Raw genomic sequence first — 25559 nt, 5'->3', positions numbered from 1 at the left:
AAATGGTCCTTGAACTTCATTTATATTACAATAAAGTCCCTGAATGTTAAGAAAAGATAAAGAGGAGGTTTTTTTTTTTTTTTTTTTCCATATTGTTAGGATGATCTTAGAGTGTTTTAGAAGAAGAAAAAAATTAATGTAAAAAATTAGGTTTTATAGAGCCAAAGACGATATTCATCATTTTTTTTAGGGTCGGACATGTCCAGCTTAAACACTCAAGCCTAGTTATTATTGGGCCAATGCGTGCAAGTTTGGCAAACACCCAAACCCGCTTTCTTCTTTGTTTTCTTCCTTGTCGCTTTCCCACTATTATCTATAATTTTTTATTCAGTTAACATTAATTTTTTTCAATGGTTGTTTTTATTTTTATTTTCTATACAACCCAAAAAAATAATCATTGCTGTTAAAAAGAATTATTCTCTATACAACCTTATAACAAATTAATGATTAATTATGAAATTGTTTAACAGCAATAGAGGTTTCATAATAAGAAAGATTTTTTAAAAAATATATAAGCATTGATCGTAGATTTACATGAAAAAACATTGGTCATATTAATTTTATAATTTTTTTCCATTATTAATTATTTGGTCAATATCGATTTTTCACAAATATTTAACGATTTGTTTTTTGTATTTTTCATAAAACCTCACATAAACAATTATTATTTAACTTATGGTATTGTACACGGTCATCTCTGCATCAGTTCTTGTCCCTTGCTTACTAGCTGCCATCTTATTATATTACTTCACTAACCACAGCCCTTTCACAAGAGAAACAACCTTAAATAACAGAGGTTGATCGCAAGCAAGAAAAATTGGTTCATGTTTAGCACAAGGTAAGAGTTTTATTTTGACTTGATGAATGTCTAATGATCAGATCGATGAGTTCTGTGTTATACGGTGTACAGATGATGAAATGCCTTTTTTTTTAGTGATTATACAATGACATGGCCTTGGCCATTACGAGGAGGCCTTGGCAATGGTGGTGGCCGGAAAACGTGAGAGATTTCGTGATGTTCTTTATTCAAATTTTAGTTACTAGCTTGCTTATATATATATTGAAGAAGAAAGCAGCTGGATTATGGAAGAAAGCAAAGATTGCAGCAGATCACCGCCTCCCCCCCCCCAAAAAAAAAAAAAAGAAGAAGAAGCTGCCTAGAAGTATCAATAATAATAATAAAATATTTCTCAAATATTCCATGAGTTTAGCTTTAGCAAGCAATTACAGAAATTTCTTAGGCTCTGTTTTTAGAAAATCAATTAGATAGCTATGCCTACACGAATGCTGCCCACCATCGATAACTGATCGAGGTCTTAGATACGAAGAAAAGGCATTTACGTAGACGTCTAAGCTAATCAAAGGTAAAGTGAATAGAGTAGTGTCTTGCAAATCTGCGTCAAAAACATAGCGGTCAATTAATTAAAGAAGAAGAAGAAAGCCTTATAATTTTTTTATCCCAGAAAGTTCAGTGAAAACCAAAGGCCGTATTCCACTCGTTTCCTGCATATAGTGGGCGCCTGTCGTTCCAACATCTTTGGTGTCAATCTTGAGATTCTCAAATTTGGAAGGCCTCGGTACTATCCATCGCCAATAATTGGTACAGTTCCGGGATCCATCATCGGAACTAGTCGAGCACAAGGCTATCAAATCTTTGGCGTTATCTTGACTTTCCGTCTGTGCGAACGCTGACATACCACCAGTTGCTGGGATGGCTTCAGTTTGCTGGTTATAATTGCATATCAGCTGATGAGGCTGTGCTAGATCCAACTTCAAACGCTTGGCTTGATGGTGTTCCTCGAGGGCACAAGGCCGGTCACGTCTCTGACTTTTCTCAATGGCACTGTGATTGTGACTCACGTTTGTCCCGTCAGTTCTCTCGGTCACTTTCTTTCTAAGCAGGCAGACGACATGGTTGCTAGGGTTCGGCAGCAAAGATTCATCAAGACTGTATTCATGCATGCATAATCCAGCTGCAACCATCATTCTTCTTTGAGTTGGGATTCTGATAACTTAATCTCTTCCTTGTCCAAGTAATCGTATCAAAAGTGAATGTGCCGATAATCTTCTTGTCACCTTTCCATGTACCCTCATTACGTCCAACTCGGCGTTTGCTCCTGGAATCCTTAGCACTCCTGTTTTTCAGTTGAGTAAAAAAGAAAAGATTCTCCTTGTTCGACAACTCGGATCCTTCAAAAGCCTCCCAAATCTCGCAAGGTTCGTGATCACCATAAAGATTGCAATCTTTGACCGTATTAGGCAATGGAAGTCCATTAACTTTCCTGTAGAGGTGGAAACAGGCAAGTTCAACATCGGTGGGGCAGAACCTGTATCCCGGAGGTGGTTCGATGGAAGAATCATGTTCTCCTTGCATGGTCGCTGGTGCCTAGCTAGTTGAGACTTGAGAGTTTCTGATTTCTTGAAAAAGACAGCAAAGAGATCGACTAGTATGCATGCAATGATCAGTTATATAGCAAAGGAAAAACCTAATTAATTGAAAGCAATTGATCAGTAGCCAGTAGGTACGTAAAAATGAGTTAGGGTTCAGTCTCAAGGATAAATATATATTATTTTGGCTTCAAGGGATACCGCATTTATTAATTTCAGATCAATTATAAGGAATATTGCTTTGTTTTTTATAGGCGTTTTAATTTTCTTTATCCTTATCCTGTGAACATTTACCGATGGATTTTGTATCCTTGATAGATTTCTATTACAACAGCAGGTTGGATGCTTCAAAAATTCCGGAAAGGTTAATAATGATATTTATCATTTTTTTTTAATGAAATCCTCTTGGGTAATGACATAATATTTAACTAGTATCTTAAAAAAGTATTTAGTACCTAATTTTTATTATATTTTTAACTGGATGCCTCGTCTTCAATTCTATTTATTCGAGTTAATTTTTTTTGCTTTCCACGGTGCCACTTTTCCTTGAAAAACATTATGTTATTTTACAATTAATATGTACTTGACATTTATGTTATTTTCAGTTTTTTCAAATATTTATTCATTTTATTAACTTGCTTCATTTTTCAAAATTTCCAAATTTGAATTCAACTCTTTTTTTTTAAAAAAATAAAAAAAAAATCATGTGGGACAAGATAATAGCCATGCCATCATTTTTCTATGCCTATGGTGCAAGTTTTGATACATCTTGGCTGCTTAAAATGATGAAATTCATCACTTGGGGTGGTCACAACCGATGAAAAACATCCTTTTAATATGTAAAATACAAAGAATTGAGTCAACTCTAGGTATTTAGATTATCCAATTTGCAATTTGATCACTTGTATTACTTAAAATTTACGAAATCTTTGTTAGTTTGCGCAGATATTAATCTGGGTTACTAGATTCATCAAATTCGATGGTTTATTTAACATATTTGATAAAATTCATCTAAATAGAATTATTGAAAATTCAAATGTCTATCATAAAGTCACCACCAAACAAACAAATTAACGAGAGAAAAGACCTTAAAAGCAAGGAGGATATCCCTACTCTAATATTGTCTGGGAGTTATTTCGTTATGACTCTCGTTTTCTAGTTTTATAGCGTGCAATTCTATTCTGAATTTACAAACTTACTTCAAGCATGCAATCAAATGAAATTACGTTATAAATTATATTGATAAGATACGATCTCCCGGCATGAGATGACTCCATGGCCCAATGGATAAGGCGCTGGTCTACGGAACCAGAGATTCTGGGTTCGATCCCCAGTGGAGTCGTGGCCTTGATTAGCCGTTATTTTTTTTTTAATTAAAAACCTCGACTAAAGGGTCTGTAGCAGCAATCAGATGTGACCATGATCATTATAAGCTTATATTCTTATTGTGAAGCCCAATCTAACTCAAGGTCCATGACGCTCCTACTACAGTAACTAAAATCTAACAAAAATACCCCTATTCTCTCTCTCTAGATTTTTGGCCCTCTTTTTTTTTTTTTTTTCCTTCTTAAGAACGAAATAAAATATTATTTTGGAATCTCTGTCTCCAGATTTTTGGCCCATGAAGAAAATCACGAGCTTATTGCGCTGCTAAAATCAAACGGCGGAATGTTCACTGTAGCGTGAGTATTTTTTTTATATTTAAATATATTAAATTTTTAATATTAACATGTTAAAAGCTTGATTGCAAAACAAACACTACCAATAAATGCCAATGTTTGAATTTCTAAATCTATGGAGATATATTTTTTAATTAATTTTTTTCAATCACAGTTATGATCTTATGGAGCTTCATTACACGTTGATCAACATAACTGGATTTCTAAATCTCAACTCTCTGATAAATTCAAAAGGAAAATCATAATAAGATCGACACTTCTCTAATAACAATTCCAAAGGACTTGTTTCGAATGAAAGGCCGCAGAACTTGCTTGATCAATGCCTGGACTTCATAACTATGAGCCTAGAAATTTCAAAAGAGAGCATGAACTAGTTCACTGTTGAGGATGTCTCTTGCATATTTGTATTGAGCTAAATATGGGTTAATTGTTAGGGTATCTCCGCTCTCTCTTCTTTCTCATAGAATTGATTGGGTTGTTCCTGTTTACATGATTTTGTATAATTGCCATGTCAAGGTTAGCTTTTCTTATGTTTTTTCTCATAATTTGTTTAACCGCAATTATTAGACTCTTATTTTTTATGCATGAATGTAAACAAACCTTTAAAATTAAGATGTTTTCATAATTTTATGCATATGTTGAGTTATAATTTTCTTAGGATACAAATGAGGGATTCACTTAACATCAACAATGAAAATGAAAAGATTGATATTTTAAAAAATAAATATCTCATTTCAGATAAATAGCATTATTCAATTGGAAAAATGGGTGGAGAACGGGTCACCTGGTAAGTAAAAGGTAGGGTATCCTGAACCGAGGAGCAGAAGCACTTAACCCCAAACAACAACACTAGTAAATCCCCTTCCCAAACAGACCCCATAGGAACCTGAATTTCCCCCATTCCAATTCAAACTCTCAAGACAGCGCGAGTTTTCTTTTCAACCTGCTCTTTAGAGGTTAATTTCTACCGATTCGCATTGAAGGTGCTATTATACTTAAAAATTACTTGATGGGCATTAATGGGTTTTTTTTGGCTTATTTCTTTGATTTTCATGATTGTTGTGGATTTCACGACATAAATATTTGTTCTTGCATTCTTGAAAGTTTAATTTCAATAATTTTTTTTTGTTAACGAGAATATTGGAATGCAGAAACTGGTATCTTGATTTTGTGACTTAAATTGGGCATTTGGAGGAAAAAGAAAGACAAGGGCAATGGCTACCCGTGTAACGCAGACGCCCCTGATAATCCAGGATGAGAATTTGGGTGTCAGTCGCAAAAGTATTCCTCGGATGTTTTTTGTTACTACATTAGAACTTGTATGCTTTTTGTATCCTAGGTTGAGGAATAATTTTCTTTTTTTTCTTCTTTTTGTAGAGGTTGGTTTTGGTGGAACTGTTAAGAAATCTAAAACAGCGACGAAAAAAAGTGGAGGATTTGCGTTGGGAAATCGAAAGGCACTCGATGATATTACAAACAAAGCAGTTGTTCGTCAAGAAACATCTTCTCGGAAAAAGAATGTGCAAAAGGAAGAGATCAATAATGTAGCCGAGGAAAGATTTTTGCACGATCACAATAAATGCATTGAGGAAAAAGAGGCCACATTGATTTCTTCTTTCCTGGACTTGGTCCTTCCTGGGCATGGTAACTGTATTACGATATGCACAATCATCATGAACATTTGCTCAATTTCATTTCAGTTTTCAACCGTGTGAAAGTTCTTCCCACCAAAAAAAACAAAGTGCGAAAGTTCTGTGCTTGTAGTTTCTATATTTATTTCCACTTTTTGAACATAATGGTTACTCTATAGTATTCAAGGTCGTTGGTTAAATGTGTTCATCAATTTTATGTGGTTGAAAGCATTAAGTGGTTTTTTCTTAGTAAACTGACTCAGCTATGTATCTATTTTATTTTAAAGCCATACTCTTCAACTGTAGTTGATTTGAGATTTATCCCGGTTTTTGTTTCTGAACTTTTTTTTGTTTGTCTGCAGATTCAATATCATCTTCTGCTGAAAATCCCGAGGTTAAGCAGGTGAAGGTTGTCCTTATGTTAGGTTGATTGCCCGCGTATAAGATCTAGAAATGGTTTTGCTTTTACAAAGATCAATATATGATCATTCAATGTTGAGGATGTTATACGTGTTGTATCGAGCTAAATATCGGTGAACTGTTAAGATTGTCTATTCTTTCTCAGAGAATTGAATATCGGTGAACTGTTAAGATTGTCTATTCTTTCTCAGAGAATTGATCGAATCGGACCTGTTCTGCATAGTTGCCTCATCAAGATCAGCGTTTTGTATTTTTTGCTGATATGTTTTTTTTTTCCTTTCCTGTAGACTGATCCTGGTAGCCGCTTCTATCCGGAACAGAGAGAATTGGCGATACCTGTGTTTTCTGATTGGTTTGAGTCTTCAACTCAGTGGCACTCTCCTCCATGCTCTCCTATTCACTGGGACTCTCCACCATGCTCTCCTTTTTCATGGCAATTTGAAGCAGTTGAATATGTGCTGAAGCCAGAAAGTGATGTTTGAAAGCGACTTATTTCCTCCCTTGTATGTCCTCGGGATGTAATCTAGAATTACTGTTTTCAACCGTTTCTTGGTACAGATTAATGATCTGTGTTCTTTTTCTCCATGATAGCTGTTTGGTTCTTTTCTGCAAGAGACAATGGTAACCAGAGTCGGTCTCCGTTGGTGGCTGTATTATCCATTCAATAACAAAGACTTTAAATTGGACTAATGATCAAGTACTCGACATTTTGGATTGCCAGGACTATGCAAATGCAATCTGTCTTACTTCAGCCCTCCTCGTCCCTTGATGAAATCTACTTATATGGACGTGTATCAATTTTTTCCTGTTTATGTTCGCTTGGTACATTCGGTGCTTGCTATACTTTCCAAGTACATAACATCGCGCATTTAACCCTAAAGATGGTTGATCTAATGATAAGAAGGTTTGCTTTCTTTTTTGTTTTCTTGGTTCAAATTTTGGGATAAATTTCTAGAAGAATTAATTTGATTTTTATAAATATACTAGATCGATTGCGCTTTTTTAAGATCACTGGAGGAGAGCTTCAATCTCAATAGATCCATGAACTGGTCCGAAAGTATTTTCACCATCAAACAAAAAAGATAAAAATACCTCGCATTTGCTTTTGTATTCACTATATAAGCAGCACATTGAGGTCACAGAATTCGTAATCGGAGCTCAACAGTTTCCATCAAAAGGGTGTAATTTCAGGATTTGAGTTTACAACCTGTTAACTCCCATTGCTCTAGAGAATAGCTAAAACAGGACCTCTTATGCAGCTTGAGCTTGGCAAAGAATCCAGCAGTCATTTCTTCACCAGTAAGTGCTAAGCTGATGAGAAACCACGAGCACAAGGACGAGCCCATGGTGGGATCAGCTCCCACACCTTTGCTGCTGATCTCCATCTTCATTTTCTTTCTTCTAACCTATAAAAGACAAATGCTGATACCGTTTTGGCCATGTAAATCAAATTATGGATTGGCCTGTGGAGACAACGAGTGCCGCTATCTTAATGGAAATGGAAAGGGCAGTTTCGTATATAAGAAACGACAAACGAGTACGAGGGAAAAAAATAAATAAAAGAAGCAACCATCAAGGTGTCGACACCTATGAAAGTGGCAATAACCAAGAAATTTCACAAGACTACTTGTTAAGCTGCTTCTGAAACCCCAAACATCGTATGGGAAATTTTATGTTGAAAGAGAGAACTACTCGCCACCACAAGTTGCATCCATCAGCTCAAAGGTAAACGAAGTTGAACCACATATCCTTGTGACAAGAACGAAGTGAATTTCTTCATGCTCTTAGTTCAACAAATCAATATGACTTCCCACAATGTATCAAGCTCCCGGCACCCAGGAAGAGACCGAAAATGGCTGCACTACCGAGTGTGGTTTGTCCAATGTATCTGATCTTCAAAAGTCCTGGCACCTGCATTTTTCCAAACTAAATAATTAACTAATGAACACTTACGAGGGAATGCAAAGAAAAACAGATTGTTTTACATTTAAATTCCTTTAATACAGCATATCTAAAACAAGATGATCTGCACAAATAAACAAATAAATCAAATAGTATTTTAATCTAAAGAATTGGCAGATAACACGGATTGTTCACTAACTGGGCAGTGGGGAATCTTTTTTAAGGCAACCAGGACCGTATGACACCACTAGTGACTATCGACGACCTTTGAGAACTGTAGGTTTCACAAAGTCTACCCCAGAACGCAAACAGACACCCAGCACTAGTGGAGGCACCAGGCAACAGAACTTTCTAAGCATCTCAGGGCTGATTAAAACCTCTAACCCGGCCAAAACAGCAAAATGAGGGTCACAAAAACCAGTGCACGCCATTGTCTTCTGGCTGTTTCTGACTTTCTGTTTTAATTCATATTTTATGGAAGGGGATGCATGTAGAGAAAAGGAACATGCACACAAGGAAACATGAACTTAAGGGAAGCCATGGTCATAAAATTCAAGTTTCAAGTTGATGTTCCATCTATTTCTAATTGTACAAGTATACTTTAAAAATCTAATTTAAGTTAGCATACATAATATGCAAAACACATTAAAAGGCTGTTTGTTTTTTGCGGTTGAAACCACCTTTCGTGATTTTTTTGAAAAAAATATTTTTTTGCTAGAAATTAATTTTTTTTGCGTGTTTTTAGATAATTTTTAATGTGCTTATGTCAAAAATAATTTTTTTTTAAAAATATATTATTTTTATATATTTTCGAGAGAAAAGAACTTTGAAAGGTAACCACTACCACCCTCTCAAACACTATCTAGGTAACATAAAAAATCTCATCCACTCAAAATATAGTTCAAAAGAAAAGGACAACATCAGGGTACATAATTTCTATTTCAGTAAAGAAAAAATGAATGTTCAAAAGCACATTTTAAAAGGGTCTCAAACACTTAAAGTGTGAATTTTGGTATCAGGTCAGACGATCTACCTTATACCTGACTGCCTCATATGTTCCATAAACAGCACCTGCACAGAAATTACATACATCAGATGGATAGTTGAAGAAAACCAAACTATAGTTTCAACAGTGAACCAAAAGTATAAATATATAAGACAGAATCTGTATGAATTCAAACTATCTTATTAAGATTGTCCACTGGTTAATATATTTCTTTTCAGCATATCCATGAGGAAATCAATGGTCATGGCTTAAGGGGGAATTCCAAAGGTATAATGACAATGATAATGGTGTGAAAAAAGTAAACACCAAGATAGTTAAAGTTCCATAATGTAAAGCATACAAGCGCACACTTTTAACTTGCACCAGTGAACTAAAGCTTTTCCACAACGTTTTTCATCTTTCTAAGACATGTTTCTGCCCTCAGCAGGCAGGTCACACCACAATAACCCTGTAGTTACACTATATAATGTTTACACTGAGTTGTTTGCTACAAGCATCCCTAGCAATAGAAATTTAAAACTTAAGCTACAATCTAGCTGTTTTATTTCTCTGGATTATCTTCTTAAGTTCAGTATGGACTTGATGCTTCCTTATGATTCTTTCCAGGTATTGTATAATTAACAGACTTTAGTCACAGTTCTCTTCAACCAACTCTAGTCCAGATTTATTTCTTCCAGTTCCTTCAGAACAAGCTAATGCAGGAGCTTGCTAATATATTATTATATTCATTTTGCTTAATGACTAAGGAGATGATGCAGCATCTTGGATTATTTATTATATTTGTTTTTGCTTAATGACTAAGTAGTCACCTTTACTTGATAGCAAAGTTGTCTCAGTGACAAAGAATCTCCCTAGTATAGATAGGTTGTGAACATGAGCTAAAGGGAACTTTTGGTGAAATTCTACAGTATGTATCAAAACTTGAGGTTCTTATAGCCTTTTAGTTTAAACCATCCTTGTTCCAACTCAATTCTTACTTCTTTCTAGCCTATGTTGGTTAGGCTATTGCTGTTTCCTCTCCATTCCAAGTCACAAGCACTTCTAGAGACTTTGCACGGGTAAAGCCAACAAAAATTAACCATGCTATTTTGGTTACACTTGTCAAGCTTCAATTGAAGAACACGGGAGCCTATCAATTTAGAATCAAGAAAGCCACCACTATTAAGCAGCTGGGAATATCATCAAGGGCGTCCCCATTTTGCAAACTATCCCATGACTTCCATCCAATACCATCTTGTAACAAAAACTCATCTGCACAACTCCTGAAATCACAAGTCCTCTCGATCGCAGCTCTCAGTGTCTTAAAACCAGTCTTTTCATTAAAATCATGCCCTTTATAGCACACCTAAAACCAGTCTACATCTTCTGATGCAGGATTTCTTTCACTAAAACGTTCCAGAGAATAGTGAAACAATTGACATTAAAATCAACTTTTGCACACATTATCAGGAAACAGTCCCTCAATCCTCCTTCCCAAAATCAAGCAATAATACAGATGGTAGTCCAAAATTTAAAAATTTTAACAGAGAATAATCCCTAGCGATGCCTTAATTTAATTCAATTGGCTTTACGGGTTTTGTGTGTTTGTATGATAAGATATAAAGGTAGATTTTAGAAATTTAAAATAACAACAAATTAGGGGCATTAAAGTCCCCAGAAGAAACAATATGCCGATAACAAGAAAAACTTATATTAATCAAAACCAGAACAAGAATATGTTTTAGGGTTTATGATGTAAGAACTTACCTACGGCGCCACCAATAGCACCTCCAACCGCAACGCCAGCTGTTACACGAGCCAGACAGCTATCCCTCGCCATTTCAGGATTGCGAGAGTTCTTGTTTATGTAAGTATTTGATTGAATGATAGTGAAACCTTCTTGAGGTTTGTAAAAGACAATGTATCCAGTGGTGACTGTATATATATGTTTTTTTTTTATCATGTGATCGTACAATATATATTATTCAGCTATTAAATAATATTGTTTTTAATATAAAATTATATATAAAATGATATAAAATTAATAGAAAGAGCTAAAAAGTATATTTTGACTGTATATTTTGATTGTTTTTTTAATTATTAAAAAAAACACCAGCCTTCCTTCAAATTTCTCAGAATAAAATATTCCGTTGCCGGGAATCGAACCCGGGTCTCCTGGGTGAAAGCCAGATATCCTAACCGCTGGACGACAACGGATTTGGTGTAGGCTCTCTACATTTATTATTATATAATAACTTATTAAGTAGCACCAACCATGCATTGACCATTCTTACCAGCTAGTTATCACCTACATCCTTAAGAACAAAAGTTTTTCGCTATCCAAGCAATTAGGATTTATGCTATTTAATATCAATAATTATTTAGTAAGAAAGAGTTGTCATGATTAAAAAAACAAGGTAGCTTTGTAATGAACATTTTGGAACTATATTTGAGTATCTTTACTGATAGTGAGAAATTATTATAATTTATCTTTAAAGTTTTTTGATATGTAAAAATGAGATATATCATGAAAAATCGAGATTCACTTATTTTTTAATATATATATATATATATATATATATATATATATATATATCAATGCTAGTATCTTTCTTAATTAATAATTATATATAAGGTTGGTTTTATATATCAGTGCTTGCTTTTTTTAATAAAAAAAATAAGTCAATACATTTAGTACTTATCAACAAAGCGTTTTTAATATATGAGATATTTTTAAATAATTAAGGTGTTTTTTTTTTTGTCAAGTAAAATATTTCAACAAATTCTGGGTGAACATATGAATGGTAATTATCCAACATTGAAAAAGAAATGAAAAAGAAGAAGAGATGTCTGTATAAAATGAATCTATAACACCCTGCTCTAGCTAGGTTTTTGGATCACAGGTGGTTTTTATCTTTCGATGTGAGCTTCTGTGCTTGCAGACCAGTATAAACATGGAGGCAAATGCATCTTCCTGAACCTATACAACTCCCTAACAGATTGGTATCAAAGTTAAGGGTTTGGTTTTGGATGAGTGATAATTGTGAGTGGGCTCTCATCACTCTGTCGAGTTCTCATGAGTGAGCATGGGAGCTAAGCTCCAAGTTCTGGATATCTCGTATATACGAGAGAAAAACTATCCCATGTTGAAAATTAATGAGAAAAGAGAGGTGTTTACATGTAAGATGGATATATAACTCATTAGTCTAGACTTTTGAATTGATAAAAAAATCTCCCAGGAGAGATTCCTAAACGAATGGTGCAACTTAATCTCCTTGCTGTATTCAATGTCTCTCACAACCACCTTAGCAGACCCATACCACAACGGAAGCAATTTGACACATTTCTGAACGATTCATACGAGGGAACCCAGGTTTTTGCCATCCCCATCACTACCTTCAAGTCCTGTAGATGATCAACCCTCGGATATGTGTTAGGATATGGTGTGGGCTGATAATTGGGCTTGTTATTGGACATGCTGTGGGCACGATGAAATATGATTGGCTTATGAAGACTTTCAGGGTAAGACCTCAAAGAACGAGAAGATGAGTTAGAGGAGGGAGGAGACTCAGAAATTGAAAGCTCTGAGGCAACATCTCCTCTCGTAAAAATATCATCAAAAATTAACATTACTGCGTTCTATTGTCTTTCTCTTTCGAATCCTACTATTTTATTATTTTTTTAAAAAAAAAAAAAAAAAAAAACAGAAGTGTTGGGATATAGAATAATGATGCTCTACAGCTCTAGTAAACGCTATTTTTGTGATTAAAAGTTGGGATGATAATGTATACTAATACTGACTAACTCGAAGGGTATGAAATTATTAGATCTTTTTTTCGGGTTCCGGTTAGATTTGGGTAAAACTTCATGGCAACAAATCCTCGCCTGTAAGATCCTGACCTTTCGCATGTCAGAGCACCACACGGTCGCCATGTGAGCCTGCATTTTAATGAAGCAATCAATCCCTTTTCTTTTCCGGGCCACTCTTTGTTTTCCTCATTGACAGTGCAGAATACAGATACAACTCACAATCTTATCCTCTTACGGAGCGTGTTTATTACACATCTTTTCTGGAATGAACATGGAAATTCTAGTTTTCTTGCATTTGAATAGAAAGATGGAAAGGTCTACGGAGATCTCCATTTATTGCCAGTAAAGATGGCTGACGGCAATTTCCAGGGATGATTGGTGGTCATCGGACGGACCTTTCTAGCCTGTTAGCATCTCTAGAATCCAAAATCTCAACCTTTCAAGTTACATTTGAGACGGACTTGATTGAGTGGTAAAAGGCACGATGGCAAAGATTTAGCAACCACGTCCAAGTATATAGCATCCGACAAGAGTACTCTTGGATAAAACTGAAGAGTGCATGTAACAAAGTTTATAATAAGAAAGTAACAAAAAGGATAAGCGTGCCCAGAAGCTCAAACTCAAATTTAGGATGAATTGCAAAGAGTTCCGTCGATTTCATTAGTGATATATTTGAGACTTGCAATAAATCATGATCTAAGATTCTTAGAAACTTGAACTCAAATAAGACAAATCTGAAGAGAAATCCAAATAAGAATGTGCATGGCATCTACTAGCAACAAACCTGAGCTGAATTCATGAACCAGTTAAAAGAAAATTTCTGTAGTACGTTCTCTTATGAATTTACATGGCATCTGCTTTTTTTCTTAAACATGAGCAGCAACCTACTTAGAATTTACATTTCTCAACGTCAACTCCCCAGACAACGTACATATATAGGGAAAAAATTGGAAGCATGAAAAAATTCAAAACACAGTGGAAAAAGGACTATATATATATTAAAAAAAAAAAAGACAAACAAACTTTTCAAGAGCTCCCTCTTACACCAATACTTGCTGCTTGCTTTTCTAAACTCATTAAAGGATGGAAGACAGATCTAATTAGCGTGGAGATGCCCATCCTTTAAGTGAAGTGCAGAACTGGAAAACAATCTGGGTTTCATCTACAGAGATTGTTTGTGCATGCTAATGAGTCAAATCCTCGCTCCCAACACCAACACTTGACTTGTCAATCATGCGCACATTGTACTGTTCATATACCCTTGCCCTATTTTCTGCCCACCATTGTTCTGCTTGTTTCTCACTGAACCGCTTTCGACTGCATTTATAGATTTGATCAAAATTTAAAACTGCACCACTGGAACCATGATCGAATTCATTTCTAGAACTCAATTAAGATGTCACAAATTACTGGGAAACTGTACGGTTATCATTTTTGTCGGAAAAAAAAAAAAAAAAAAGGGACCTCCAGATTTCTTCCATGGCATATGCAAGAAAAGAATGCAAGGTTGATAGGACAAAAACTTGTCTAATGTATTTCCATCACAACTCAATTGTGGGATGAGACTGCTATCAAAGTTGTTTTCAAGTTGAGGGCGGAAGCTGAATTAAGCAGCCGCACCAAAACAAGAACCTGCTTTACAGCAAGTTAGAATGTAATAGAGACAAATGGGCAATATGCTATTAGAAGTGTGAGCCTGGGCATGTAGCCACTGACTATACAATCTAATTGATCACAGACATTTGGGTAAGATTTGGATAGCCAACCTGGCCCGAGAACAACGCACCTGAAGCGCACTCGCTTAAGATCCTTGATACCTCCAGGTTGGGAGGTGAGTGTTATATATACACCGGGCTCATCTTGCTCAACCCATTCAGCTTCATGTCGCAATTCACCTTCTTTGGTTCTGCTTCCATTTTTTGTTGTTGCTTCCAAATGGCCTTGTTTGTTGTGACCTGCAATGCGGTTGCTAGTGATGCTTGAACCATTCAAAAGCAACTGGTTATGCAATCCATTCGTGTCTGGTTCTTGGCATGTGATTTGACCATTCAAACGGTCAATAGTAGAAACATCATTGGAAGTAGGACTGGATCCAAATGAAGTAATGGAAGTAGGACTGGATCCAAATGAAGTAAACAAAGGTGATTTGATGCTTCGGCCCATTCCCACAGGTAGTCTTTCAGCCATGTCTTTTAACTATTAAGCATATAAAACAAAATTAATCATCAGCAAAAGATGCATCATCAACATAAAGATGCTACAAGCGGGCATGATTAGCGACTATCCAACTGAGCATTGTTAAACTACTTCTTGTTGCAAGTACAATAGACAATTGTTTTCATGCTAGTTATGATAAAGCAAAGCATGCAAGTATTCAATTTTCAAAACAGCATTTATCTGCATTTTCACGAGTTCAAAGTTGCATTCCACAAGCTCCTATAAAGAAAGGTTAATTTCTACAACTAGGAAATGAGAAAACCCGATTAAAAACAACAAAGAGAGCATAAACCAAGTAAAAGAAAATCTAGGTATGTTTAAGCAATCCATAGTCAATCATACGGATGAAGATGAAATCCATCTTACTTGTGCAGTAAGAGACTTGATCACTTCTTTTGCTGCTTTGCATTTAGCAGTCTCTTCTCCTGCAATGGCTATTGCTTCCTTCAGCTGCATGGTTGTTCTTTCCAGCTCAACTTCTTGAAGCTGGGCTTTTCGAGTAAGACTTTCCACCTGAGAGACCAATTCGATAAGGTATAATAATGAACAAGCAAAACAACCAACCTTTATGTTTTCAAACAGTATCTGGTACATATGGTTAGCACAAACCATAAATCAAAAGGTTATAATGAAACTAGTGCACTTTGTCATATGTCCTTTCATACACTTTCAGAATGCTTCACCAAATTTCAAAGGAAAAATAGAAGAAAAGTCCTAATAATTAACTAAATTACATGGATATGTGATTGAAAAGAACGAAAGTACACACCTGTGCTCTTAATTTAATAACATCTTGGTTAAGGCTCTCACTTTTCCTTTTAGCATCATCCACAACAATTTTTGGTGAGGTAAGTCCACCCAGAGTTGGGGTCGGCGTTGTTGATCGAGGGGGGCTAGGTCGTCTAGATATTGGTGATGTTGCTCGAGAAACAATTCTTGATCCAGGAACAGAAGCAGAAAAAAACTTCTTTGATGAGCCAAACATAGGATTAAAAGATTTAGAAATATTAAGCGCTCCCCACTGGGAGCCTCCATTTGGAACAGGTGACACCCTGCTGCTATTGAATTCAAGTTTTTTGTTTCTCTTAGATCGGCTTTCTGCTTGCTTCAAGGATTCCATTGATGAAAATCTAGCTAGTTGTGCACGAGACCTGAAGTCCAACTTCTCATCTTTATCAATAAACTCGCTCGGCCCTTGATTGACACTGCCTCTCCTACTCACAGAAGATTGAGAAGAAGCATCGGTCTCAATTGCTTTTCTTAGTTTGTTATAGCAATTATCACAGACACGGTAAGCTTTGTTTGGATTTGGTGCCATTGAAGCCTTGAGAGACTTCTTGCTGCTGCATGAATGGCAATAAACTAGTCCACAATTATAACAATTATGTCGCTTCCTTTTGAAGTTAAATGGTAGGCGGCAGCCAGAACACATAGACTGATCAACACCAGAGACCCACTTATGAAGGCAGATAGCTGCAGTAAAACTAGTACCACAAGCAATACTTTTTACTTGTTTGTCTTTCAGGGCCTCCACCAATGATGGTGAATTTCTATCATCTGTATCTCCGTGACCTAGTCTTCCATTTGCTCCCTTGCCCCAGGTGTAAACTTCAGTTTTTGAAGTTAAGACTGCAACATGATAAGCCCCGCAAGCAATTTCCTCAACAAAACTCTTGGAGAGTTTTCCTTCAACACGAGTTGGGAGCTTTCCATCAGCTAGTGGATTGCCCAACTGACCATAAACAGGACTGCCCATTGTATACACATGGCCAGAGGTGGTTCGTGCAACTGTCAGACTATGTCCACATGCAACTTGGCAAAAATTGGGTTCAACAAGAGCAGCAACACATGTAGGAACCAACTTTGCTTCCTTGTCACCATGCCCAAGTCGGCCTTTGTCTCCATCTCCCCAAGTAAACAGTTTCCCTGAAGAGCAATTGCTGGAACTTGAATTTCCAACCATAACTTCTATGACTGCAGCAGTATGCCAAACACCACAGGCAGCTTGTACAGTGCGGAGCCCCTTGAGCGATTCCACTTCCTTTGGTAATGAAATGCTTTTTCGATCTCCATGACCCAGAACACCAAATGTGCCATCACCAAAAGTGAATAGTTGCCCAGCAGAGGTCACCACTGCAGTATGCCAGGGTCCACAAGAGATGGAAGAGACATGTATGCCTTCCAAGGGTCCATTCACTCTTTTTGGAACCCAGTGACTTACCTCGTTTCCATGTCCTAAAAGACCAAAATTATAAGTTCCATCACCCCATGTATACAGATCACCAGAAAGTGTTACAGCACATGTGTGGTACTCCCCACATGCTACAAGCTCAATATTTGTATTACTGAGGGCATCGATAAGTTTGGGATGCAAAACATCAGAATCTACACCATGCCCAAGCCTGCCCCCAGATTCCTCACCCCAGGAGAAAATTTCTCCTTGCTTGGTCACTAAGGCTGCATGTTGTCCACCACAGGCAATGTTCTGGACATCAAGTACAACTGCAGATTCCAGAGCTTTAGGAAACAAAGAATCCATTTTTTCACCAAAATAACTTCCAGCTCTATGATTTCCACCGCCTAGCACACCATCCCCTGTTCCTTCACCCCAAATGAAAACATCCCCCAACGCACCACCATCATCATGACCAGAACCTTGGCTCAATGAGCTAACAGCACTTGATAGGCTAACTCTAAAAGCATCCACTGCCATTGCCTTCATATGACCATGTACACTGTCCGAGCCTCCAGATGATAAAGAATGTACTGAACCGCTAGCAGAGTCTGAAGGGAAAAAACCTTTTGGGGGAACAGCATATAATACCACATCAGAAAATGCTTTATCCAAACCATTCTTGGGGGGACTTTCGTATGGACTATGAAGGCGATGGTGATCCACATCCTGAATGAAGGTAAAGAAAATCCCTTGCGTCATCAACAAATTGAAGGTGGGGTGTGCACAGGGAAGATGTAAAGTAGAGAAGTGTACCTTATGCGAACCATCATTACTACCAAATGGCGAATTCAGAGGGGAGCTTCTGCGAGTATACGTCCTAGGGCTGTTTGCCTCAGATGGAATTCCATCACTCCTTGATTCCGTTCTCCCTTTTTGGTGATTACTGCGTGAAATTAATGCTTTTAAACCACTAAACCATACCTCAGCTTCGTCTTTATCCTTGCAAATCTGGTAAGAAAGATCACATCATCAGATTTACAATAAGTTCAAAACTAAAAAGCTGTTTAAAACTGTTCCCACCTGTCATGACAGGTAAGTCATGGAAACAATCAAATGGATAAATAGGAGTAGAAATTAACTCATAAGTAGAAGAGAATGACTACAGCAAACAAATTCTTACCAAATCCAGTGATCTTTCATTATAAATAAGAGAAAATGACTGATACTCCTTCTCAGGGCGTGGATACCTTTGAAAGATTGGCTGGAAAAATTGGACAATGTTAATCAGTACAAAACAAAAGGAGGAATTCTTTTGTGGATTCATGATGGCACATATGAAATTTGGAAACAAACTATTCTAACACAAACAATTGCATGGGAATGAAATTTGAATAAGGAATTGTCATGATACTGCAACAGATGATCCTGGTTGAAAAGCATAGCTGACTGGTTGTGGTGCACCAAGTGGGAAGAAAGTTAGAAAGGAGAATACTTAATGGGGCCACTAGTTTGGCAAAATATAGAAATGGGGCTTCTTCTCTGGTGCAATGGCAAGAATCCTGAACCATGAAGCGTGTGCCTTAACGTCAAGGTTATTTCAGGCAGATATAGTGGAAGTTGGGGCCACTTGCAGATCACCCTAATGGGACTCCATTTTATTTGGACCAGCACTAGGTAATGGTGTTTTATGGACAAATTCAATGAAAAATTAGAAAAAAAATTACTCTAGTGAGCATTTGTTTATGGGATTAAAGATGCAAAAGTTTATTATTGGAGCACCATAGCCAGCTCTATGTCAACCAGGATAAGTTCTTGACAACAAGTAATATTGCATTTAGAAAGTTCCCTAAACATTCTAATAATGCTCTAATTAAATCAAAGGGGTTTCAAAGGAAGAAAAGAGAGAGCAGCAGGAGTAACAACATTAGATTCACAGGTAGCTCTAAAAATTATAACAAGCAGCCTGCATGTTGCTGCAGTCTATAAATAACGTCAAATTCAAGGAAGAGTATCTAAGTAAACCACAATAATTTCAAACCAAGAACTTACTGTTCGCTGCCCGGATACAATTCTAGATACATGACTTAGTCTGAGATGTTTCTCCTTTTTCCCAGAGAACCATATCAAAACTGACTCATCCTGAAAGCAATGCACATTCAACCATTAAGAATTTCTAGTAGGAAGAATCTAATTAAAAAATATGGCAAAGACCAATATGCATCAGAACATGCTGGGTGCGCCCTAAATGAAAAAAAAGGAAGAAAAAAAAAGATTAAATTGTTGAAGACAAAGATGTACCAGCACCTTACAAGAAAACCTAATCCCCTGCCCAACTGGGCCGACCTCATAAATAAATTAACTTACATTACAAATTTCTTGCACGGACAATATAATGGAGGTTTAGTTTTTGTTGAGCTGATTGTCAGACTAAAGCATTGATGATAATGAGAGGGGGGGTGCATGTATTAAGACACAAATATCAGTAAAACTTGGACCAAACTTACACTGGAAAGACGGAATGGACAGAACTTTGGCTTTCCCCTTCTTCCATACTTGAGCAAGTAAGCCCCTTTCTTTAAAGCTGTGATGGCCTGTTGTAAAGATCATTCAAGAACCTAACTTATGCATGTTCGGCACATTCTTAAGCATAATAATACCAGCAGAAAGCTAAATGAAAGTGAAATGGTAAATGCCATATTCAAATGGCTAAAAAAAAACCAAAGAGATTCATACAGATTTGAATAAGGTTGGAGGGTGAAAATGAACAGTATGTCTAACAAAAATGCACTTCACAATCCTTTCAAAAATTTAGAGAGAGAGAGAAAAGAGACTAAAAGCACAGCACAGCAAACCATCTGGGAAGATGAAAGTCTTAGTGTAGTAACTCATTTTGCAAGAGATTCAATCTAGCCAGTCAGCCTTCTCAATCAATATAAAAGCACCAGCATAAATTCAGGATATCAATTTTTTTTTTTCCTTTATTGCCTGAATAAAGATGATTAACAGATTTGAACCCAACCTGGATTACTCTCCTAGGACATATATTTCCACACCACACTTAACCTGATCACATCTATAATACCAAAAGAAAAAATTACAAGAGGACCTAGGATTGGACTGGAGATGAGAAATTCAAGTTTTTCACTTCAATGTCAACTAATTATCTTCTGATAAATGTCCTCATAATTTACATTGACTTCTCCCTGTCCTAATTTCAACACCCATACATTACTTAATTTCCTACTCACTCCACCACCACCAATACCTTGCTCCTTCATCCTTTCATTAAGTTCTCAACAACAAAGCATTTCTTTGCAGAAAAATCTAGAGTAACACCACCATTCCAGCCCACAGTTGTTTAACCATTCGGGTTCTAAACCCTCTCCTCAACACTGACAAAGCCATTTAGAGTCATATAACAAAGCAAACAAAGCGTTATCTAACCATGACCCAGAAACTGTCGACATACAATCAGCATTTCACTTAATCCCACGAAAAATTCTGTTAAACCATTAATTTTCATAAATCACCTTAATCATCTAAATAAACTCAACTAAACGATAACAGAATAAAAAAAGTAAAAAATAAAAAAATAAACACAAAAAAAATGAAATTAGAAGAAATACCTGTTCGATGTCTCTTTCAACAGGTCCAGTTCTACCAAGATCCGAAGCCATTCTATCACCCCTTAACATTAAATCCCCAACAATAAAAAGCCAAAAAAAAAAAAATCTATTATTTCAAATTAACCATTTTCAAAAAAACCAAACCCTTCCATCCAATTCAATTGAAAACCCTAAGAACAACAGAAATCCACACTCACAGCCAACTCAACTCGACCATCAAGATCACTCACTCGCTGAATCACCAGCTCAATCAGGTCCAAAACTCACAGAAATTCTTTCACTTCAGAGTAACTTCAATTTGAAGTTAATAACAATAAATGGGGTGAATACTTAACCAGTCTGATAAAAAATAGGAGAAAAAAGAGTGAAGTCCGGTGATTTTGGAGCTTGAAGATAAAACTAAGTGTCTATTTGGATAGAGAGAGAAAGTGAAGGAAAATTTAGGAAAGCAATATATATATATTCATCTGATTATTGAAGTTTCGATTTGCAAGAGAGAGACCAAAAGCTTCTTGCTACCTTTTTTTTTTTCCCTCTCTCAAGTGATGAGTATTTTATTTTATTTTATTTTATGGAGCTCAAGGAAGACCGAAGAGAGAGAATAAAGAAATGGCATAAAAGTGGAGGGGGGTAAACCCACAAATTTAATTTGACATTTAGGTTTTTTTTTTTTGCTAATTGATGTTAGTTATGCTATTAATTACTGTTTTTGTTTTCATCTTCTTTTTCTTTTTGTTGTCTGTTTGGTGTCTGAGAAAGTGAAAGCTCGGATTCTATTGACTAGAAAAAAAGTGAAAAGGTACTGAAAGCTTTGCTAGTAAGCAGTGTTTTACATGAACAGTCAATTTGAATTATCCATTTTTTTTCTTTTTTATCCGTTTTTCACTGCGATTAATGCTAATTAACTACTAGCCTACTTCTACTTTACCAGAAAAGTGGAAGTTAATTAATCCTCACCTAGATTTTTCCATTGGCAATTGTAATTTTTTTTTCTTTTTAACTAATTATAACAAAAATTAAAAGAGATTAGTATTTTGTTGTATATATTACATTATAAAACTGTGATTTTGCCCTTGATTGGCAAAATTAATTGGGTTTGTTTTAAGGGCCGGGAGGCACTTTTCATTGGACCGAAAGAATAAGGTTAGATTTTTTTTTTTTTTTTTGCATTTTTATTTACACAGTATAATTCCCTTATTTCCCTTAATATCAAAAGAAAAAACATTAAGCATTGTTCAAGTAGCCTTTTAGTCTTTGATTTAATTTTCAAATAATTAAATTACATCATTGCTCTTGGAATGTAAATTTTTTTGTCTTTGATGAAAGGGTTCCTCTATCTTTTATATTTGATTATTTAGTAGTTGTTGAGATTATTAGAGGTAACATGATAATTTTATAAATAAGCAAAAACATAATTTTATAAATAAGCAAAAACAAATATGGAAGGGTGTGGAAAGTAAACAATAGATTCGAAGAGCATGTGTGATGTCATTCAGTGCTCAAAACCTTGTTTATAGGGTGGTGATCGAAACTTCTCAGCGTCACTTCCACGTACAAGTGGCACATATGACATAATTATTATTGATGTGGTGCGTATGGCTTTCATTTTTCTTTTTTCCTCTCCCTTACTTATTTTTATGCTAGTCTTAAAAAAATGCAAATTAACCCCTGAAGTTTGTTGTCCTTAAAATTCCATCCTTGTTCTTTTTACTGTAGTATTATTTATTTATAATAATTTATGAAGTTAAGGATTTTTTTCAGTTTCACCCCTAGCGAATAATTTCATCTGTCATATTTGCTTCTCGTTCTTTCATTAGTGTTTATTTTATTTATATGGTTTTTGCAATTATTTATTTTTTTCAATTTCATCGTTTTTGAGTTTTTTCCTATCAAATTTAATCTTGTTTTTAATTATTGTATTTTTTTGCCTTGTAAGATTTTTCTAAATTGATTTTTTTTTATTATTGTATCCTTCAGCATTTAATTAATCGGCTGTTCAACTTCTTAGTTGAGCCTAGGTCTTGAATTTAACAGATTGCTAGTTTAAGATATTAACCTTGGTTTACAAAATTGACATGAGTTTCCTTGCTTTTTTTTCATCCTCGAGCATTTCATTATTTTTTCTTCACTTTCTATGAGATTTTTTAATCATTTTAAAAATAACACGGTTTGCCTTGATATTTGTTTTTTTTTCTTTGTTAAATTTATCTTTTCTAAAGGAATTTTGTTTTAAAAATAAATTTAATTAATTAATTTTATCATTTAATATTTAATTTTTTAGGTATTGAGTTTTTGGGTCGAGTCTGGCTTGAGAATTTAATAGACTGCATGTTTAAGAGTTTAACCCAATTTTACAAGATTCACTTGAGCTTACTTGATTTTATTTCTTTTTTTAAGCTTTTTTTTTTTTTCAATTTTATCCTTCAACATTCTTTTCACTCGCTTTCTATTGGATTTATCTCTATTTTTCAAATAACAAGGGTTGCCTCAAGTTTTTTAAGTTTTTGTTAAATTTAGCTTTTTTAAAAGGAATCTTGTTTTTTAATTAAACTAAATTTATTAATTTTATCATTCGACATTTAATTCGGCGGGTGTTGAGATTCCTAGTTTAGTCCATGTTAATGATTTAACGAATTACAGGCATGAAAGATTAACTCAGGTTTACAAAGTTCACCCGAGCTTGCTTGGTTTTTTCAGTTCTATTTTTTTTTTTTGTTTCATCCACTAATATTTTGTTATTTTTGTTTATTCACTTTTCATGGGATTTTTTTTTTGTGGTTTTGAAATTAACAAAGGTTGACTTTAATATTTTTATTTCGACTTTTGTTAAATCTAGCTTTTTTAAAAAGAAAATTTATTTTTAAATTAAATTAAATTAATTGCATGAGAGTAAGCATGAAATGCTCGATTCATAATTTTTTGTTTTTGTTTACTCGTTGCCTTGACAACACGTGCGACTTTCAGTTGCCAAAACCTTAAATTTTTCTTACTCCTTTCAAAACATTGATATTATATGAACACTCTTTTTTACGTTGGCACAAAATTATGCCACACACCACTTATCTAGTATAATCTATTAGATAGTGTTTGATTATTATCCCAAGATAGAAGGACGAAGATAATAAAACAAAAATATGTTTGGTTTAAGAGAAAAAACATAAAAATAAACATGTCTCTGGAACAATTTTAGAGTGAATTTATAAACTTTCAAAACAGACAAAGGGAACATGTTTTTAAAGACAATATTTATTTTTTTTATTCCTAGAATATATTTGTAAAAAAATTTCAATTCCAAAATTGTCAAACTAAGATATGTAAGGATAAAACATGTTATTATTATAGTTTTGTAGCCCAACTTAGGAGTCGATTTGAGGCAAAGTTCAAGTCACCGGTTGAGGTTCAAGTTACGAGTTAGGTTGATCCGGGTTGAACTGAATCAATATAAAAATAAAAGTGATTATTATAATAGTTTTAAACATAGTTTGGGGGTTGACCCAAAACAAAGATTAGGTAATGAGTGGAGTTGACCGTTGACCCATGTTAATATAAAGACAAAGATTGTTATTATCATAATTTTAAAACCTGATAGGGAGTCAACTTGGGATAAAGCTTAAGTCATGTGTTAGGAGAGTCAACATATAATAAAATATTTATTATTAAAGTTTTAAAATTTAATTTGATGATTAACCCGAGACAAGACCCAGGTCATGGATCAGGAAGTCAAGTCAATGCAAGAATAACAATTGTTACCGTCAAATTTTAAAACTCGACTTATGGATTGACTAAAACAAGGCTCAGGTCACAAAACAAAATAGTCAATAATGATTGATCCAAGTTAGTGTAATGTATAAAAGTTATTATTTTTATAATTTTAAAAAATTACTTAATATGATATTTTATAAACAAAAAATATTTTTTAAAACAGAAGTGATTACAATGTGAAAGGAACATTTAGGGATAAAACCAAATTCCTCACGGTTCCAAGCCTAGATGGCCCATCCATGCCAATATTAATACATTTTTAATTTTTTTTTGTAATTTTTATTTTTGCTAGAAGGCAACATATCTACCACCAAGCCTCCAAGAGTCGTCTGTCTGGGATTTCTGGAGAGCTTTCTTTCCTCGATCGAAGCAGCTGATCGGTTTATTTGTCTCTGGTGGAGGAAGGGTGGTCTTTATAACTGAATTATTATTTTATTTTTTTTCCAGTCAAGAGTCTGTTTCTATGTGATTTAAAATCCAAGTGGAAAAGAAAAGCAAATAAGAATAAATGACGAGCGAAACAAGAATTAAGACTCTAACAAGCAATTTCTCTCTCCGGCCATTGACTTACAGAAGCATGTCTTGAAAACCAATCAACTAGCTGATCCCAGGCACGTGGCATCAATCTACTTAAATGAATGTAAGCCATTTTTTTTCTTTATAAAAGAAAATCATGAACCTGCCTGTAGGGAATTATTTTTATTTTATAGTCAAGGAGATGAAATTTATTTTGAAATCTTAAAACTAATAATTTGAATATACCATATCAATATAATGTGAAAAAGAGTGACTTTAAGGTTGTCTGAAAAGGAAGTTTAGCCTCGAACTATCAATTAACGGGAAAGCTAGTTTTTTTTTTTTTTTTTAAAAATCTCTAAACATCCAATAAAAAAAACCCATGTACCACTAGAAAACACATTATTGCGACAAACGTCTTGGAATTTAGGATCTGGCTTGATCAAA

General features: G+C 35.1%; 3 protein-coding genes and 2 non-coding genes across 10 annotated transcripts; 2 read left to right on the top strand and 3 right to left on the bottom strand.

The window, feature by feature from the left end:
• Nucleotides 1-3657: 3657 nt before the first annotated feature.
• Nucleotides 3658-3730, top strand: TRNAR-ACG (transfer RNA arginine (anticodon ACG)). Its single transcript has one exon. It is a non-coding gene; the product is annotated as a tRNA-Arg (tRNA).
• A 195-nt stretch (nucleotides 3731-3925) lies between these two features.
• On the top strand, nucleotides 3926-7005 carry LOC118027593 (protein PATRONUS 2). 5 transcript variants are annotated; one of them, XM_035030978.2, is made up of 6 exons: nucleotides 4768-5050; nucleotides 5219-5348; nucleotides 5445-5711; nucleotides 6061-6107; nucleotides 6406-6621; nucleotides 6710-7004. In XM_035030978.2, exons 2-5 carry the CDS (start codon nucleotides 5282-5284, stop codon nucleotides 6598-6600), a joined length of 576 nt encoding a protein of 191 aa, XP_034886869.1. In that variant the 5' UTR covers nucleotides 4768-5050; nucleotides 5219-5281; the 3' UTR covers nucleotides 6601-6621; nucleotides 6710-7004. The 5 variants fall into 5 exon arrangements, with proteins under 5 accessions (XP_073267649.1, XP_034886870.1, XP_034886869.1 ...); XM_073411548.1 differs by lacking the exon at nucleotides 4768-5050 and adding an exon at nucleotides 3926-4070 and having other exon boundaries at nucleotides 6406-7005; XM_035030979.2 differs by having other exon boundaries at nucleotides 4764-5023; nucleotides 6406-7005.
• A 602-nt stretch (nucleotides 7006-7607) lies between these two features.
• LOC118027594 (uncharacterized) lies at nucleotides 7608-10951 on the bottom strand. Its single transcript, XM_035030982.2, has 3 exons — nucleotides 10773-10951; nucleotides 9054-9091; nucleotides 7608-8029 (listed from the first exon to the last, which is right to left on the bottom strand). The coding sequence occupies exons 1-3, from the start codon at nucleotides 10843-10845 to the stop codon at nucleotides 7916-7918; spliced, it is 225 nt and encodes a 74-aa protein (XP_034886873.1). The 5' UTR covers nucleotides 10846-10951; the 3' UTR covers nucleotides 7608-7915.
• A 199-nt stretch (nucleotides 10952-11150) lies between these two features.
• On the bottom strand, nucleotides 11151-11222 carry TRNAE-UUC (transfer RNA glutamic acid (anticodon UUC)). Its single transcript has one exon. It is a non-coding gene; the product is annotated as a tRNA-Glu (tRNA).
• A 2363-nt stretch (nucleotides 11223-13585) lies between these two features.
• Nucleotides 13586-21589, bottom strand: LOC118027595 (PH, RCC1 and FYVE domains-containing protein 1). Of its 2 annotated transcripts, none has more exons than XM_035030983.2 (10): nucleotides 21032-21589; nucleotides 20835-20895; nucleotides 19713-19799; nucleotides 19258-19347; nucleotides 18389-18469; nucleotides 18022-18216; nucleotides 15802-17934; nucleotides 15399-15545; nucleotides 14602-15011; nucleotides 13586-14132 (listed from the first exon to the last, which is right to left on the bottom strand). In XM_035030983.2, exons 1-10 carry the CDS (start codon nucleotides 21049-21051, stop codon nucleotides 14000-14002), a joined length of 3357 nt encoding a protein of 1118 aa, XP_034886874.1. In that variant the 5' UTR covers nucleotides 21052-21589; the 3' UTR covers nucleotides 13586-13999. The 2 variants fall into 2 exon arrangements, with proteins under 2 accessions (XP_034886874.1, XP_034886875.1); XM_035030984.2 differs by having other exon boundaries at nucleotides 20835-20886.
• Between the last annotated feature and the right edge of the window lie 3970 nt (nucleotides 21590-25559).

The sequence above is a fragment of the Populus alba genome, chromosome 9 (assembly GCF_005239225.2).
Source record: "Populus alba chromosome 9, ASM523922v2, whole genome shotgun sequence".
NCBI lineage: Eukaryota > Viridiplantae > Streptophyta > Magnoliopsida > Malpighiales > Salicaceae > Populus > Populus alba.
The sequence above is the reverse complement of the archived record's forward strand: the minus strand, read 5'-3'. Positions and strand labels throughout refer to the sequence as shown.

Coding starts and splice junctions, on each gene's coding strand:
- LOC118027595 (XM_035030983.2), bottom strand. CDS start 21,051: ATGGTCGAGTTGAGTTGGCT. Junction 18,470..19,257: donor TTGTATCCGGGCAGCGAACA/GTAAGTTCTTGG, acceptor CAATTTTTCCAG/CCAATCTTTCAAAGGTATCC. Junction 15,012..15,398: donor TCAAGTCTCTTACTGCACAA/GTAAGATGGATT, acceptor TATGCTTAATAG/TTAAAAGACATGGCTGAAAG.
- LOC118027594 (XM_035030982.2), bottom strand. CDS start 10,845: ATGGCGAGGGATAGCTGTCTGGCTCGTGTAACAGCTGGCGTTGCGGTT. Junction 9,092..10,772: donor TGCTATTGGTGGCGCCGTAG/GTAAGTTCTTAC, acceptor ATTTCTGTGCAG/GTGCTGTTTATGGAACATAT. Junction 8,030..9,053: donor ATGAGGCAGTCAGGTATAAG/GTAGATCGTCTG, acceptor GGAAAAATGCAG/GTGCCAGGACTTTTGAAGAT.
- LOC118027593 (XM_073411548.1), top strand. CDS start 5,282: ATGGCTACCCGTGTAACGCAGACGCCCCTGATAATCCAGGATGAGAAT. Junction 5,712..6,060: donor CTTGGTCCTTCCTGGGCATG/GTAACTGTATTA, acceptor GTTTGTCTGCAG/ATTCAATATCATCTTCTGCT. Junction 6,108..6,405: donor CCGAGGTTAAGCAGGTGAAG/GTTGTCCTTATG, acceptor CCTTTCCTGTAG/ACTGATCCTGGTAGCCGCTT.